The sequence below is a fragment of the Carassius auratus genome, chromosome 16 (genome assembly GCF_003368295.1).
Source record: "Carassius auratus strain Wakin chromosome 16, ASM336829v1, whole genome shotgun sequence".
Lineage (NCBI taxonomy): Eukaryota > Metazoa > Chordata > Actinopteri > Cypriniformes > Cyprinidae > Carassius > Carassius auratus.
Genome location: NC_039258.1, coordinates 23105712 through 23124463, shown reverse-complemented (window position 1 = coordinate 23124463; position 18752 = coordinate 23105712). Strand labels below are relative to the sequence as shown.

At 38.1% G+C, this 18752-nt stretch overlaps 1 protein-coding gene across 2 annotated transcripts in view; it reads left to right on the top strand.

The window, feature by feature from the left end:
- LOC113116578 (regulation of nuclear pre-mRNA domain-containing protein 2-like) overlaps nucleotides 1-18752 on the top strand; it is a 35537-nt gene that overhangs the window by 11101 nt on the left and 5684 nt on the right. Inside the window, exons 2-10 of one of the 2 annotated variants that reach the window (XM_026284817.1) lie at nucleotides 6768-6897; nucleotides 6986-7143; nucleotides 10043-10095; nucleotides 10182-10308; nucleotides 10392-10567; nucleotides 11878-12163; nucleotides 12245-12544; nucleotides 12730-12933; nucleotides 13355-15478. In XM_026284817.1, coding sequence (XP_026140602.1) covers nucleotides 6768-6897; nucleotides 6986-7143; nucleotides 10043-10095; nucleotides 10182-10308; nucleotides 10392-10567; nucleotides 11878-12163; nucleotides 12245-12544; nucleotides 12730-12933; nucleotides 13355-15255 — 3335 coding nt within the window. In that variant the 3' untranslated portion in view covers nucleotides 15256-15478. Of the gene's footprint in view, nucleotides 1-6767; nucleotides 6898-6985; nucleotides 7144-10042; nucleotides 10096-10181; nucleotides 10309-10391; nucleotides 10568-11877; nucleotides 12164-12244; nucleotides 12545-12729; nucleotides 12934-13330; nucleotides 15479-18752 lie in introns of both variants that reach the window. The other variant, XM_026284816.1, reaches the window with a different exon arrangement.

Sequence of the window (18752 nt, the reverse complement as noted above, 5' to 3'; positions counted from 1 at the left end):
GACACGCAACCCCGGTGACATCGGGATTACCGGTTTTTTAACACGTGGATTAACAGGTGGAAAAAATCCGTCACCGCAACATCCCTATCCTATTCCTAAAATAAGTATCCCAATACATCGCCTTGCTGACAGTATCGCAATATATTGTATCACAACCCCTGTATTGTGATACATATCGTATCGCCAGATTCGTGCCAATACACAGCCCTGAAATCTCATTACTGAATAACTGTTACGGTTAAACTGGTGACCGTGTTATCTGGTGACCAACTTCCTGGTTTAGGTCTTCTGCTCCAGATGTGATCGAACAAACTCAGCAGGTTTGTTGATTCTGAAAGCACAATCCGACGTGATATTAAGCTGTCTAATAAACGCAGACTTGCTCATTAAAGGATTTTGGTATTCTTGTAAAGATTATAAATTATTGGTATGATTGCCTGTGGCAGCTAAAGATCAGAAAATAAAAGTATGCTTGACTCATGCTAAAAATACGTGCCACGAGACGCCAGAAATTGTTTGATTTGTGGACTGAAGTCAGGATTTTACTCTCGGTGTGACATTACGTAGCTGGTTGAATCAAGGGAATGTCCCCGTGTTAGCATGTGATGTGTTTACCTGTTATGAAAATGAACCATGGATTTATTGTAGTAAAACGTATATTACCTTTTATAGTTTATGACAGGGGCCGGCAACCTAAGGCAATATAATCGCTTGCTGTTATAACCTGTTAGGATTTATAAATACTATAAAAGTGTGCGAATTTCCACTAGTCTACGAATGCACGCGAACGCTGCACATACTAGGTGCTTCAGATCAAAGCCTCAGTGGTCTAACAGCACTCGTCAATGTCAACATGACTGAGATGGCCAATCAAATCAGAGTAGGCGGGGTTTACTGTTGACAGAAGCAGAGTGCGAAGCGTCAGTTTAACGTTAAAGAGAGTGAGGTAAGATGAAGCTGCAAATCATTTAATATTAGTCAACTTTTAATAATACTTTTTTACAATTGAAATTTTAAGTGACCGACATATATCTAGTAAGGAATTTTTTTTTTCTAAAATATGGCCATTTTGAGAGAGAGAGAGAGCAAGAGAGAGAGACAGAGAAAGAGAGAGATGTGTAAATTGTCTGCATCTGTCTCTCTCAACAAACAATGGAGCGATTTTGCCCCCTTGTTGTTGAGAAATATAATGCAACAATTCAGTATTGTTTAACCCTCTGAGGTCTAAGGGTATTTTTGAGGCAAGTTGAGGAAGTTTTGTCATGCCCTGACATGTTTTTTTTCAGTTGATTATACACATCTAAATATATTTAGAATATATTTAATTATCTCACAACATAATTAAATATTCACTTGTGAGTGCAGTTAAACAGTTTTTTAGGAACAATCAAAGCTGATTTTCAAAGCAGAATTTTTAGCATCATTGCTCCAGTCACACTCTGATTTTCTACAAAAAAAAAAAAAAAAAAATATATATATATATATATATATATATATATATATATATATATATATATATATATATATATATATATATATATATTGTTATTAGTATCATTATTATTAATGTGTGAATATTTTTTCATATATATATATATATATATATATATATATATATAAATTGAAAGAACAGCATTGTTTGTTACTTTGTTACATTTACATTTATTTGTTACATTTTTTTAAATGAGTTAAATCATTTGGTTATATAACGGTTATCTATGCATTTGGTATAGTAAACCCGCCAGCAAAGCACTTCAGTTTAGCGATGTTCATTAATTTTTCAGCTTTGGTTAATGCAACTTAAAAAGGTAAAAAAAAAAAACCATTGTGCATTAAAAAAAGTCCATCAAATATCATACAACTTCCTGATTTTGTAACAAATGTTGAATGATGATTGCTAATCTGGCAAATGTTGTCAACTGGACGGGCATGTGTCACGTCAGGTTTAGCATACAGTGTGACGTTTCTTTTTTTTTTTCTCCCTCAGATTCCAGATTTTTATATAGTTGTATCTTGGCCAAATATTGTCCGATCCTAATAAACCATACATCAATGAAAAGCTGATTTATTCATCTGTCAGAAACCTCAATTCCAAAAAAAAAAAAAAAAAAAAAACACTTATTGCAAAATGAATAATAACAACACACCATGCAAAAACTAAACAAAAGCACTTATGAAACACCTTTAAAGTGCATTTATTAACATACCACACAAAACTGGTTTTGTGGTCCTGGGGCACATATATATATAATTTATTGCCTCATTCTCAATAATAAAAAAAAAAACACTTCTCAAAAGTAATGTAAACTAAACTAAAAATTTTCAATTATAAATGTATTTATATTCTACATGTGATTTTAGCAGTGTTCAGAACAGAAAAGGGAATGAAAATATACGTAAAAACAATGTGGCATTCACTGTAAACATTTATAAACACCCAGTCTAAATATTTAAAGCAAAACTAAATCTAGCTGTGTGATTGCTGGAAAATGTGCAACACAAACTCACTTGCCTTCCTCATTCATCACCAATCCAAATGTGCATGCTTTGTGCTTGACCTTGATTGCGTTATAGAAGTCCCTTGGAATATAAATAACACGTTTCATATGATAAAAAATATGATTTATAATCCAGAAAATACAGTACTTTATCCATTTTCATAAAAATGTGTGTTGAAAACTGAAGAAAGCTTAATGTGTGGGGTTTGCATCATCTCTTCTCAGGTGTTCAGCAATAAACAGAGAAGCAAATAGAGAGAAATTAGCGTAGCTGCTGTTCCAACTAAGCGAAACATGTTTTCAACCCAAGCAAAAGAATGAAAATATGCATTTGATCACATATAACTGAAGTACAGGCTTATGAGATGAATTGTGAATGTTTGGTTGAGATTTAAACCGAGAGAGTTTGTCTGAACCCCGAACATTATCAGGAAGGCTATTCCAGAGTTTGGAGCCAAATGTGAGAAAGCTCTTCCTCCTTTAGTGGACTTTGTTATCCTAGGAACTACCAAAAGTCCAGCATTTTGTGACCTTAAGGAGCGTGATGGGTTGTAATGTGGTAGAAGGCTAGTTACGCTGGAGCTAAACCATTTAGGGCCTTATAGGTAAGTAATGATAATTTGTAGCTGATACGGAACTTAATAGGTAGCCAGTGCAGAGACTGTAAAATTGGGGTAATATGATCATATTTTCTTGACCTGGTAAGGACTCTAGCCGCTGTATTTTGGACTACGTGTAGCTTGTTTATTGAAGATGCAGGACAACCACCTAGAAGTGCATTACAATAGTCCAGTCTAGAGGTGATAAACTAGCTTTTCTGCATCATTGGGCTGATTCTCCTCTCCAGTATTCTGATATAGGCAAATGTGATAACCCTAATTATATTATAATAGTTGGAACACACCCTCTGGGTTTAAAAATGGTAATCACCACATCTGTTTGCTAATCACTAGGCATTGTATTGTAGGGATGTAAAACAATTTTTTTTTTGACATTTGAAAAATTTGTCATTTAAAATCCACATTTCAGGCAGCCTCATCAGTGACGCACGAGATGTGATGATGATGCAAGTGTCATTTCATTTTAATGTTTATGTTGGCCTATCCAATTGAAGCCACTAGATGCAGCGCTGCTGCGTTGTTAATTACAAATATTGCGGGAAAAGGGAACATCAGTGCGGAGAAGATCTGGTTTACATCAAAACTGAAATTAAGTCATTCACACAGAACACATTTCAAAGTTCAACTTTGAAAAAACATATCTCGAAATTTAATGGTGGGTTTTTCCACCATCCCACTGCGACTCGTGGTGAAATGAAAAATACTCTCTGTGTGATTGGCTTTCGGCCCTTTGTATTAAACTATAAATACATGTATGATGCTGTTTTATTTATAGTTGTTTAAATAACTTAATTCTAATTGGTTTATAAACTTTATTTTAAATATGATGCACTTTTTTTCACAGATAGTCCTGTTATCTTATGCTCGACACACCCTGTTGTGGCCTCGGGATAAAAGCCAAAAGCTTTTCTTTACCCCCACTGAAATTGTATTTTTTTAATTCAAATGTAATTCTAATTTTGATAATAGTTAAGCACTAAATTCGAGAAATAGTTTTCCAGCCATTTAGACAGCCCTATTGTCTAGCAATATTTACTGAACCATCGTGTAAAATCACATTTAAGGGGTTCATATGATGTTTCTAAAAGTAACATTATTTGTGTAATGAAATGGGTCTGTGTTTAAGGGAAAAAAAACAACAACATTATTTTCCACAATGTACATGATTGTTTCTCCTCTAGGTGGGGGCCTTTCTGAAAAGGTTTTTTTTTTTTTACGAAGCACATCATTCTGAACACCGAGGCGTGTTCTGAATGGCCAGATATCCAGTGGCTTGTGATTCGCCGATTACCTCAAGTGTGTGATAGAAATGTTACGCCCCTCACCATATAATGCATGTCCCGGCTCGATGAGACAAAACCAATAAAACCCATTACAAACAAGGCGTCAGTAAACAGTCCTCCATTAAATGTGCTGCACACATCTGAATATGTGGGTCGAACTGTTCTGGAACAGTGTTGTAAATACAACATAATCACTGATTTCTAATGTGTCCTCTTTTGGAAGGACAAACAAAGTATTTTCACTTTCACAATAAAACACACAGTGTCTTCACGACATGACGCCGGCGGCAATAGAGAGAATAAAAAGTATGCCTTCTTTCTTTGCATAAACATTTGGGTGGCATTATGCAAATCTCCCCACATAGTGATGTAGAGATGTGGGGGCGTGTTTAAACGAGGCATTTTAAGAGGGTGTGGATTGGAAACTTTTATCGCATCATATGACTGCTTTAAACTTGTTATATTCGGAACAAATTCATCACTCATGTAATACTGCTCTTCCTGCTTGTGTGATAAAGCATGATATAATAGGGTTGTCAAAATTGCTCAAAAATAACGTTTGAATATTCCCTCTAAAAATACACGAATACTCGAACTATTCAAACATCTGTTTGCGCATGTTGTCAATGCGCATTACGTTAATAACAGGACAAAATAATACAAAGAGACATAACTACTTGTATAGATAGTCTATTTAAGTTTAAACATATGACAACGTATTACCTACACAAAAGCAAGGAAATCAACTAATGGCCAAGACTGCAGACCTCACGCTCTCTCACCCTCACGTTCTCTGCGCATAATGGTTTAAATGAACAAACTAATTTTTGTGCAAGCAATTTAAGGTCGCGACTGTTGTCCCAAATTTAGCAGGCTCCATTCAGTGATTTGAAACAAATATTATTAATATTAATTGAAGTTTTACAGCATATAAAACTGACATTGAATGCTCCGAGCGAGCTGTGCTGTGGTAAACATGGACCTTTTCCTTGACATGAAACGATAAATAATCAAACCTCGGATCCATTGCTTGACAGAACTCCCCGAAGCCTGCCCCATCCGCGATACTGATCGGTCTCATGTCCTTACAAATGAACGAAATTAATTTATCCTTTATGGCCTCATGTCGTGCAGACAAAGAGCTTGCGCCGGGCGATGCAGTGTAACGTTAAGACATGACTGTTTAGCTGGAGTTCCACACATTATGCCATGCTCATTTGGGTGCACATTTTTGAGATGTGACCTCATGTTGCTAGTGGTCGAATGGTATGCTAACTGTATCATAAATAGTTTGCATACAACTTTTATCTCGCGGGTCAAGAATTTTACCTCACTTTCTCTGCTGCGGTCGAGTTGGGCTCTGCACTTGCTGGCATCTTCCATGAAGACGCGTCAACTTTCAGCAGTGATGCTGTGCCAGACAGTGTGACTCCTGTGACCTGTCCCTGAACCCTCAGGCGCTAGCGCACCCACTCACAAAGCAGACAACCACGCCTCTACTACCGCGGATGTTTTTTTCCACACTTTTTTTTTTAATTCGAATATAAATTTTCACCTTCAAAATTCGTTTTTTTTTTTTTTTTTTTTTACTATTCGAATACATATTCGAATTTAGAATATAAATACATTTTTATATTTACACAATTTCAGTTCCATTTGAACTAAATGAACAGTGTGGTGTATTAAAATATGCACATATGCACTCTCATTCATATTCCAAATAAGATTCTTGTCACATTTAGTTATGAATTACATGAATCACAAAAATGATAAGCTATCATATTTTCAATTCAAAATTGTGAAGCCCAGAACATAAAGAATATCAACGATTGGAGGGACAGTTTGGTAATTTCTAATTATTAGGGGGACTTGTCCACCTTAACATCTATGGTAGTTATGGCACTGATGTGTTCAGTTGATAATTAAAGTTATGACATGCAGGTAAAAAATAATTACCATGTCAGTTGAAAAATCTTTTAGTTTTGAACGTCTTCATACAGATGCACTTTAATAAGCAAAAAGTTACACTTTCACTTGTAAAAGTCGCTTACTTGTTTCGCCAACTTATATTGCAGTATTGGAAATAATCTGTTGGCAAGCATACACCAAATGTGCACTTGAAATCAGAGTGCATTGTGGGTATCAAAAAAGGAATGAATGCAGGGAATGATGTTGTGGTCTCTGAAGATTTCTGTTGATTTATATTACATTCATGGGTTCTCTGTTTATATTAATCTCACATCATCAGCTGTCTGTCTGCACAATATCATTTACCTGAAATTTGAATTGCTTTACGTAAGCTCTTTGTATTATTACATTGTTGCACTCTAATAAATCTTTCCGTTTCCCTTTTGTTCTTTGTGCAGCGGATGCCAATCACAGGCTCAATCTCTTCTACCTCGCTAACGATGTCATTCAGAACTGCAAAAGGAAGAACGCTATAATTTACCGAAACACCTTCGCTGAGGTGCTGCCAGACGCTGCCCTGCTGGTCAAGTTAGTGAATCCCATGCATGTCTGTGCTAGAGTGTGATTGGTACTGAACTAGTGACATTCTGGGCCAACTCTCTGTGTGTGTTTGTAGGGATGCAAAAGTGTGTAAGTCAGTGGACAGGATCTTCAGTATTTGGCAGGAGAGGAACATTTATCCGGAGGAGCTGATCTCTGAGCTCAAGGCCAGTCTGCAGAAGAAAGAGAAGGAGAAAGAGAAGGAGAAAGTGAAAGAGCAACAGTCTTCTCCTGGTCAGTTTCTGAGTTGTACGCTTCCAGTATATGTCATTGCTGCAAAGACAGGCATATGATTAAAATTACCTTATAAAATGAACAACATTCACATTGTTCATAAATGTATTATTTACTTCAGGGGTTTTTAAAGTGTGGGGCATGGCTCCTCGGTGGGGGGGTAGATCATCATGCAAGGGAGGGGCTTAAAAAGTAACTTTTTATAATGAATTAGTAATTAGGGATGCACCGACATGAAAATTTTGGCCGATACGATAACCGATAATTCCTTAAATATGCAAGCCAATTACCGATATCTTGGACGATAAATCTAAATCCACATTTTTACATAATTTTTTGAGAGTCTGTTTACCAAAAAATTCCAACCATTAAAAGGCATTAAACACTTCTACATAAATCAAACATAAAGCAGCATTACAAATAAATTAAATGATGCTTAAATAATGGCAACAAGTTACTGGACAACATTACGTGTATAAAAAAAAATAAAAATAATAATAAAACCGTGCCATGGACAGTGGTGTAGCGGAGTGTGTTGAGGACAGTCATGTAAGGACTATAACCAGAGATATTGTCAAAATCATTAAATATTGTCATTATTAAGAGTATTTGGCATTCCAATTAACATTTACTTTTTATCTTCTGGCTATTGTTAAGTTACTTTTTTATTGCATTAATATTACAAATAATTTGTTTCGCAACAATTTCATAAAGCATCACACAGCCTGTGAGGAAAATAAAAATTAGGCTATTAAATTTACAATTAGACTACTCAATTAAAATGTTTTAAAAATGTATTCTAAAACAGGTCTATTATATACAATGAATTATAGGCCTATAGCCTAAATAGAATTGTTACACTTCAGCAAAAGAGCAGCTTTATTGTATGCACTGATTTCCAAAAATAACCTGTTCAACACAAAATACGATTCTTCTAATTGTTTTCACTATGTTTGGGCCACAAGACAAACATTAAAGGAATAAATGAAAACCATTGGATTTAACACACATTAGGAGATTCGACTATTTCCGATATTGCAATGCACCCGTGCTACAACCCGAATAGTCAGATGTGTTGTGGACATGCGTACAACAAGACCAAATGCACATGTGAACTCGAACTAAGTGATGTGCTAATCAGAATCTGTTGGATCTGTTGTGGATGCGCTCTTCTCTTAACAACGCACTAAAACAAAGATCCCTTACATTATTTTACATTATTTTACAGTAGCTATAATAATCTCATTATAATATAACACTGCACCCCATAAACACGATCAAGCATAGAAAAAAAAAGCAGTCAACCACCCCTTTAATGACAAGTGCGTATCAGAACAAATGGCTATACAATAAATTAGAGAGTCAGAGGTTCCCAAACGTTTCCATTCCACGACTCATCTAGACAAGTATGATGCGATTTCAAGTTTTCCTTTCTCTTTGGAGTGTTACAAGCTCTTGGTGCATAAAACAGATCTGTGAAGTTGGAAAGACTCAAACCCAAAGAGATATTCTTTATAAAAGATAAGTCAACCAAACCCCCCTAAAACGCCTAGTTTAAACACACCCCCATTTCTACTTCACTGTGTGGGGAGATTTGCTCTGCACATTTGTGTATGGTTCTCTTATGCTTCAGATGTTTGTTCTATTCAAACGTAAGTGCCTTGCGAAGTGGACATCACCGTGTATTCAGCCAGGATTCCAGTTCGAAAAGAACATATATGTTGTAAGTGCACTGAAGTGTGCGAGACGTGAATTGAAATTGTATTTATATTTATTTACAGAGGCATATGATGTCACACTGGCAGCACAAATCCATGAATGAATGTTCGGAAGTGAGGTAAACTTCAACAGTTTTCCTCTGATCAGGGAGTAGGGTGCAATGAACACTGTGTAGGGACCATGTCAATAGGAACACTGTTCATACACGGAGCTCACTTCTAACGAGCTAATTATCTGAATCAGGTGTATTAACAAAGAGAGACATGCAAAATATGCAGAGCTGGGGGGGCAAGGACTGGAATTGAGAACCAATGGTGTAGAGTAGATCTTGTTGTTTGTCGTTTCTCTTATCACAAATGCAGACATGGATTTATGTTTATGCGGTGCAGCATAAAAACACAGTATAAGTCATTATGGCCCGACTGGATGCACCAAATGGGTCGTTTGCAATGGGTTTTATTGTTTTTGTCTCACCGTGTTCTGACCGGGACACGTAACATTTCCGTCACATGTTTGAGGCATTCAGCCAATCGCAGTGCACAGGATAGCTGGCCAATCAGAGCACACCTCACTTTTCAGAACGATGAGCTTTGTAGAAAACTATGCATTTCAGAAGGCGGAGCATAAAGGAGAAACAATGTACATGATGTTAAAAATATTATTATTATTTTTTTACTGCAAGTACACCAAATAAACAACATAATGTTATTTTAAGCAACATAACATGACCCCTTTAAAAGTTTAATATAGCAACTATCTAAAATAGTTTTGAAAAATAATTCAATAATTGTAAAAAAATATATATAAATAAAATAATAATAATAATACACTGTTTCATTTTAAATAAACACTAAAAACTGAGATGACAAATTAACTTATTAAAACAGAAATTTACTTATAAACTGGTTAAATGTTCAGCGTTATCTTCTAAATATTTTTTGAACTTTTGGCACATCTTTTTCTGTATATAGTGATGATATGGCAAGGAAAAAATGGGAAGTTCTGTAATTTTGTTATGCTAACATGTGGAAATTGAAACCTTGTCCTACTCTGTGATCCCCAACTGGGTTCAGACCCACAGTTTGAAAACCCCTGCATTATGTGACTGTGTAAAAAAAAAAAAAAAAACTAATAATATCATGACCATGTGTTCACTTGTTTTTGTTTTTTTAATCTGCAGCCCCAGTCAACCCCAAAACTGCTCTTAAGTCTAAAATTGTTGCAGAGTTTGTAGTAAGTCATGATTGTCTTTAGATTTAATTTTACTTTTCCCTATTATTATTACACCAATAATAATTATTGTATTCTCTCTTTGTCAGCCTCATGATTTTGTTGAGCGGTTAACGTCTTACAAGAACTCTCTGGACGAGACTGATTTAAGAGAGAAGCAGCTAGCTGCTCTCAGAGTGGACGTCTGCAGCACAGAGGCCCTCAAAAGGTTAAAAGGTAATGTAATATTTACCAAAAACAGCACTATATAACTGCTTGGAGAGCAGCTTTTCAAACTCTCTCTCAACTTACATCCTTAGATAAATCCGGAGGGAATAAGTTCTCGAAGGACTTTGACGAGGGAAGCACAAAGCTGCAGGAATTAGTGACGTTCCTGGAGGGCCAGATGAAAGCAGGACCCCCTCTGCTGGAGGCGCTGGGAAACGCAGACATCTTTTACGAGATGCAGTACAAAGAGGTCAAAATTGTTGCCAATGTGAGTCAACTCTGATGTCTAGATGGTGATTTTTTTTTTCTTCAGATTTTATGTATTAATTAGAATTGTATATTTTGCCACGATATTATTTTTAGAAATTGAGCAATCACAATTTTATATAGAAATATTACCAAAAACTAGAATTTGGCGCACATAATTAACCGCTCTGTGAAGGGCCACAATAGAATATATATATCACTAGGTTTCATTGTGACGCGAGCAGTGGAATAAAAAAACATGGGGTTTGAACTTCTTTTAACTTAACTCTTTTAGCTGCCGTTTCATGCATGAAATACTGTAACAATCAAACATGTCCATGTTTACATAGAAAAAAAAACAATGGAACTAAAAGCCTGTAATGAACTACTACTGTATGTCTGATATTTCATGTTTGCATCATGGTGACCGGCTGAAAGCTGTTGTTCATTGTTTTTACAGAACATTTGTGATCCTAGACCACAAAACCAGTCATAAGGGTCAATGTTTTTCTTAAATTGAGATTTATACCATCATCTGGAAGCTGAATAAATAAGCTTTCCATCAATGTATGCTTTGTTAGGATAGATACAACTAATTGAAAATCTAAAATCTGAGGGTAAAAGATTTTGAAAAAAAAAAAATTGCCTTTAAAGTTGTTCAAATTAAGTTGCCAATGCATATTGCCAATAAAAAAATTAAGTGTTGATATATTTACGATAGGAAATTTACAAAATATCTTGCTGGAAAATGAGATTTACTCAATATCCTATATTCAGTAGTATCTTTTCTGGCATAAAAGAAAAATGGAAAATTTTGACCCATACAATGTTTTGTTGGATATTGCTAAAAATATATCTGTGCTACTTATGATTGCTTTTGTTCTCCAGGGTCACATTTATAGTTAATAATGGTCTACTGATGTTAAACCTTCAATCATTTTGAATTTGAATTACCTTAACTCTTGATTATTTGTATTTTTTATTTTTAAGGATTTTCCTACATATTATTTCTGAACATATATGTGTAAGACAAGTCTGTACAAGATGTAGTTCTATCTTTTCTGCAAAGATATTTAACAAGTGATTTGTCTACCATTTACTTCATATGTGGTGCACTTGGAATATCATTTTCTTTATCTCAAGGGTTAATAGAGAAGTTTAAGTTACTTAAACCATGCTGAGGTTACATTTTCAAGTTGACTAGTTAAAAATTGAGAATCAGTAAAAATGTCCTGAAAAATTTGACATGTAACAATTTTTTTGCCATATTTTCCAGCTCTATTATCTATCCTCATATTGTGCTTCTGTCAAACCCTTCATTGCTTCTCATAGGCGTATAAAGCTTTCGCCAATCGCGTCAGTGGCTTGAAGCGTAAGCTGGATGCTCTGAAGGCCACATTGCCCAGTCTGGAGGACTCTCCCATGCCTTCCCCCTCTGAGGACGCCCCGTCCCCCACCGGCTCAGAGTCACCCTTCAATGCCATGAGCTCCAGGAGAGGTTTGGGAAGTGGGGATGGAAACGGAGGGACAGGTTTGGAGCAACAGAAGGACAACAGAGACATAGAGGACATGGACATGTCTGAGGAAAAAGAAACGAAGGCAAATGCTGGAATCATTGGTAAGAAAGCAGAAATAAGGGGAAATTTAGATGAGTCAAAAATGTAACATTTAACTGACATAGCTGTATTTTGTCCTCCAGTTGATGCGAGAAGAGAGAAGTCAGGACTTCCATCTGTGTCCAAGATTACGAATGATACAGCAACAAAAAGCTCTCAGATCACCACTTCTAAACCCTCCCAGATTGTGGCAACTCCAACAAAGACGGTGTCTGTGTCATCAACCAATCAAATGCCTCCAGCAAACACCTCACCCATTACGAGCACACCTGTACCTGCCCCTGTCGTTAGCCCCTCCCCCCTACAGGTGAACTTGGCCAATGTGGATCTGGGCAAGATCAGCTCCATTCTGAGCTCTATCTCCAACGCAATGAAGACCACTGGTGAGTTTTCCAGAAGTAGAGCACAACAGACAGGTTCAGAAGAGAATTATATATATGTTGTTTTTATGTTTTGAATGATAAGTGTAACTTTCTCATTCCTACCCAACTAAAGGCCACTGAAAGAGTTTGAGAGGAGTTTGCTCAGTTTAGTTCATTACAGTGTTTTCTTCTTTCTCAATACCCAGGCGTCAGTCCTGTGTCCCGTCCTTCCCCTGGCACACCTACTTCACCATCCAGCCATGCCTCCTCCTCCAAAGCCCCTCCTTTGACCCCTGGCAGCATTCCCTCATCCAATCCTCTGGCTAGCATCTTGTCTAAAGTGGATTTCTCTCCTGAGAACATCCTAAATGTTCTCACCAAAACACAGACCCACAGCCCCAACCTGCAGGGTAGGACACATTTCTTGTACACCATTGATTTCTAGGGATGTAATGATTCATTCGACTCACGATTTAGATTTCACAATTCTCTGACAGCAGGTGGCGCTTGAGACAGCGAGACGGTGTTTTCTGGGTTACTGCTATAAACAAAACAGTGTTGCTCTTATGAACAATACTTTACTATGCATCCTTCAAAGGCAAGATAAAAAGAAAATAACATGTAAACTTTTCTAAAGGCAGTCAGTTCCTCGATAAATTCATATAAACTCCTACTCCAATTGTATTAAAATTGTGCTCGCGGCTAATCGTTACATCCTTATTGATTTCAAGTTAGATGATGGGGGAACCTGAACCAGTTGTTTGAACAAGTGGTTATTTTGATACTTATTAAATCTTTATCTTACAGGTTTGTCTTCTCTCCTTTCATCAGCTCGTACAGGCGCTCTCTCCACTTCAGACCCTGTTCCGTCTTCATCTGCCTCTTCTTCATCATCTTCAGCTGTCACCACAGCTCCAGCGACTTCCACCATAACTACTCAGAAGGCCCCAAAGCCCACAGGCAACAATGTCAAGCGAGAGTCTGAGCGGGAGAAAGGGAGAGAGTGGGAGAAAGTAAAAGAGAGGGAAAGAGAAAAAGAAAGGGAACGAGTTAAAGAGAGAAAGAAAGAATGTGAGACAGACGGTGTGGTATTGCCGAGCCTGGAGTCAAAGATCAAGAGTTTCCTCCAGGGGAATCCTGGTTTCAGCGCTCTGGGACTTGGCTTGGATGAGGTGGGAAGCAATAGCCCTCTCCTCGTCGGTGGGGATAACCTGGATGGCACCCCTGTCCGAGATGAAAGTGGTAGCACCCCCACCCAAGATGAAGTTATGGACTCGCCCCATGAACTCGGTGAACCCCAGAGTGCAGGTCTGTCTGGAAGTCGTAACCTTTCACCTACAGCCTATGACCCCTGGGATGCCGTGATCACTCCACAAGAGGCTCTGGGAGAAAACGAGCGGAAAGACAGGGATTACCGCACACCACCACCCTCACGACTCCCCGCCTTTAGCCCAAGTGCGACTAAACCAGTCAAGGCCATGAGTAAAGCCAAAGAGGAAGAAGGGTTGAAGAGAAAAGTATCGTGTTTGAATCTTCCATCAGCTGCCAAAGTGCAGGATTCCAAAATAAAGGCAAAGATGTACGGAGATGGAGAGAAAAATGCATCTTCCCGCAGGCCAAGTGGAGGATCCGACGTTGGGACTAAAGAGAAGGAAAGGAAAGCTTCAGCTGACAATGGAGACAACTACCATCACATTGAGACTCTTGTTTCTTCATCCTCTGGTGAAGGAGCACCAAACAAAACTCATGATTATGGCAACCGCATCCAAACTGTGGAAAGCATCCGCGTGGTTGGGAGAGCACTGCGAAGAGGGAGCACTGCGGGTTCTAGAGTGGGCGGGGCCTGGTATGAAGAGGAGGAGTTTACTGAAGCCCTGCCTCCACATCACTCTGCTAGTCGCAGCCATGAGAGTTCTGAAGAGTTTGGATTGGTCCCTCCTCTTCCTGCTCACCCTCCACCCCCTTCGCAGTGTCCACCTCAACCCTACCCAAACAAGGACCCCATACGACCTTCTCATGGCATTCCTCCGCACCATCCTCCCCCTCAGTTTTTTCCCTCTTCCATTCATCCAGTCCCACCCCCCCTTTCTCCCATCCCTCAAACCCCACCACCTTCCAGAGACTTCTCCCTTTCCTCAAACTCCTCTGTTATGGTTGGTGGTGTCCTTGTACCTATAGACCGAGTCCTGCCCTATCCACCTGCCAACTTCCATCCTGATGGAGCGGGGCATGGAGGTAGCGGTGGTCGTGCCCCTCCCAGAGATGGCAAACCCCAACTCCGTTCCTTGTTAGGAGATCCCCCTCGCCAAGGTACAGTGAAAGAGCAGTTCATTTTGCATCACACCCCACCTCTTCACCATCCTGGGACCCCGGGAGTTCCTCCACCCCTCCTGGGCAGAATTCGAGAGGGACCCAGTCCCACACCACCATCACCCTCTACCCCAACCACACCTACTCCTCCATCCCCAGCTAGGGAACCCCATCCTCATTCATCTGTCCCCAACCGCCTACCCCTCCACACCCCAAATCAGAGACCCCGCCGCCCTTCCTCACCTAAGTCCCTTCTCTCATTACCAAACCAGCATCACGTACGTCATTCCCCACAGTTTCCCAGAGGATCCCTGCCCCTTATCCATGAACCCCTTCAACCTGGGACAAAGCGCCCTGCTGCTGGTTTCAGCAGTGGGCCTTACAACCCACCCAAAAGACCCTTTCTGCCCCCTCGATATTAGCCTCTCAGAATGAGTGCTAAGTGTGAAATAGGAAGTGTGGCAAGTTGCATTACCTGCTAATCTCGGCGTGAGAGTTAGACTGCGTGTAAATACACATGCACCTGCCCCATGTTACAGCACTACTCTTCTCAGTGGAAGAAGTTTTCAGATTCCCTAAAGATAAACTAGGAGGAGGAGAATGTGGAGATCCAGAAACATCAATGGAATATGAACAAAGTAAAAGGTGGTTATCCGGTTTGATTGGTGTAATGTGAAAGATTGGTTGTGGAGTGTGTGTGTGTGTGTGTGTGTGTGGTTTATGGATGAGTTGTAAGTAGATACACGATATCTCTTTCCTTCTAGCAACTGTTACTTCACTTTTCCACTCCATAACACTAGCTTTTATTTTTTATTTCTTTTTGATGTAAAATACTAGTTTATGCTGTTGAGGGGTTACAGAATTTTTTTTTTGTTTTTTTTTTTTTTTGGTCTTTTAACCTGTTACTCTGACTTTCGTGCACGAAGCCAGTGGATTTCAACCTTTATTCCTGCGTGATTAAATTATTGACACAGATGTAATGCTGAGCAACCATAATGGCTTGTAGTGCTAAAAAATATAGCCACTTTATCAGCCTTCACTAAGATGTGAAGATTTGGGCTCACACTGCGTACAGTATTAGCTAACCAAGTGTTCAAATAACTTCTTGGTAGTTTTCCAGTGCTTTTCAAGAGTTCCTTAGCGGGTTTTTTTTTCTTGATAGAGTTCTTAAATGTGTTCTATTAATAAAATCATTGTGACAAGAAAAATTATTGAAAGGAAGGAGACTTTTTCTTTACAGATGGTCTCATGCTTTGTTCAAGAATACCTGGATTATTTTCTGTCATTTTGTTTAGCTCTAAGTCTTCTTACTTCATGATGTCCAACAGGTTTACAGGAACGTGCAGAGCATGAATACACACCGCTCTGAATATTATGTCCAAACGGTAGTTGAGGAAATAATTAGTTTGGTTTCGTTACTTTCAGTTTACCATTGAATCAATGAATCTTTAAAGATAGTTATTCGTCTTTAGGATGTAAGATTTAAACCTTTATCGTGTACACATTAAGGATGCACGATAATATCGGCACAACATCGGTATCGGCCGATAAAAGCTTAAAATGACCATCATCGGTATCGGCCGATATGAATATTTCTGCCGATGAGCCAAACCGATATTCTCCAAGTGAAATAATTGACCTGTTTTTCAGGTGTGAATGTCTGTCTACATTTGTAAAATAATAAATTTATGGTAGAATCAGTACAGAAGAGATACATGGATTTCTCTTCAGTAAAATTAAAGTTTAAATATATCAGGCGAAAATGTTTATATATATCGGTATCGGCATCGGCCAAAATTATTTTGAAAATATCGGCATATCGAATATCGGCCAAAATCCAATATCGTGCATCCCTAGTACACATGATTGAAATGTGTGAGCTACTGTCTTTGTGTTCCACACACGCCACAGTTTCATGCATTGCATTTTCAGAATGTGATGTACCATGCATTGTTAGTAAAACCAAAGCAGACCATTCATCTTTTCACAACACTGCTTTTCAAATAATGTCTGACCATTTAAATATGCATATAACATGTACATTGTTGTAGTTCTCATGCATAGTGTAAGAAAGAAATAGTTTAACTCTTTCTCCAAGTGCTGACATGTTGAATATTTGATGAGTGTGGTTTGGTGTCTTCATTTGGAAAACATCTGCATTCATTGCAAGGAGTATTTCAGAGAAGCAACACATTTATGCATCAGCATGTTATGCACAATCAATGAAACTTAGAATGAATTTGCAGGATGTGTATGCAGTCAGTCTTCAGTTGTGACAGAAATGTGAAAGTGTAAATCGCTTCTTCAGTTAAATCAACTTCTATACGTTTTATACCAGCTGCACCACAGGTTTACTTTAAAATCTTACTGTAAAATCTGGTCTCATTGTCACATCAAAGGTACAACCTTCAGACGTTCCACACAACATATGCCATAATGACTTCTCTCAGAAGTCCAATAAGTTTTCTACAGAGTTTATCTATTGATTATTGCTTTATATTATAAGATTATAAGTTTTTTTGGGCCCTACAGTAATGACATTTATGCTTGATGTAAGCTCTATATTAAGATTTTTTTTATATATTGCATTTGTATTCCTGACTCTTATCCTTAAAGATTTGGGGCAACATAGAATAGACTAATCATATCTCCACACCATGATTTTAACAGTACATCGTGTTGTTACAGTCGATTCTTATTCATTTGAAGGGAATGTGTCAGACATGCACACATATCCATCTAAAAATCATAAGATTAGATGCTAGAATTGTGTTTTTTTTAATTGTGGCATCCCTCATGTTCACTGATATTGTATTTGCAACCAAACACTGTCACGGTATTTTATAGTATATTTAATATTACTAATGATAATCAATGATTACGTGATTGTGTGTTCATATCTGGAACACTGTGCACTTGTTGAACATTACTTAGTTTTGTAAACTTCCTATGGCAGTGAAGGCTTGTTCATTTTCCCCAATGTTAGCCTTTTCAGTGACCATGCACATATAAAACACTCACTTTACATTCAGGTATAGCCTTTGCACTGAACCCAAGCAGTTGAGAGCTAACAGGGAAGGAGTGTGGTTTAATATAAAACAACAAAATCAGATTGACACAATTGCATACTCGGAACTGGGATGGAGCTTATTGTAATTACTGAAATTTCAATGTTAATTTTAACGTTTTGCTGTAATCTGCATAGTAAACCTTTATTATTATTATTATTAACAACACGTTTTAGTAGTAGTTTTTCGCTTAACTATAATTGGTTACACCCTCAGGAGACAGCACTCACTAGTGCACTAGTTTGTTAATTATCCACTTACAAAAATGTTATATCTTATCAGTTTTCATCTGGTCTCTGGGGTCTTGTAGTAATATCAGGGTGGTGGTGTTTATCCATTTATTATACCTCGTTTTAAGACGCATCACATCAGGCAGAAGTGATGGAGCAGAGAAGTTTAACTTCAGCTCGTTTCTCTAAATATATTCGGTTGCTTTGGTTCAAAGTATATGTAGGTCTCCGCTCATAAACCTGTCGTATTTTTATACTGTCGTATTTTTATTGTATTTTTTTCAGTCCGCGGTAAAATCAATTTATGTGAATGTGCCCTGCATTTATCTGTCGGGGAGTGTATTCACTTGCGCACTGAGCGGACGCTCGTGACGCACGCCTGACTTCGCTTCTTATTGGTTGTTTCTCAAGCAGAGCCCGCCCTCTTTTGAATGTCTTCGGCGAATCGGGTTTCTTGCTCTGTGACAGTTCCGGGGAAATGGCGGCCCGCTGAGAGAAGGCAACGTTATGTAGTATATGTGGCTGCCATAACAAGAACATGATACGTTATTTTTGGAGGAGGACTGATGAAGCCGTGGCCTATAGTTTGGGATGTGAAACGGTCGTAGTGATGTTCTGGAG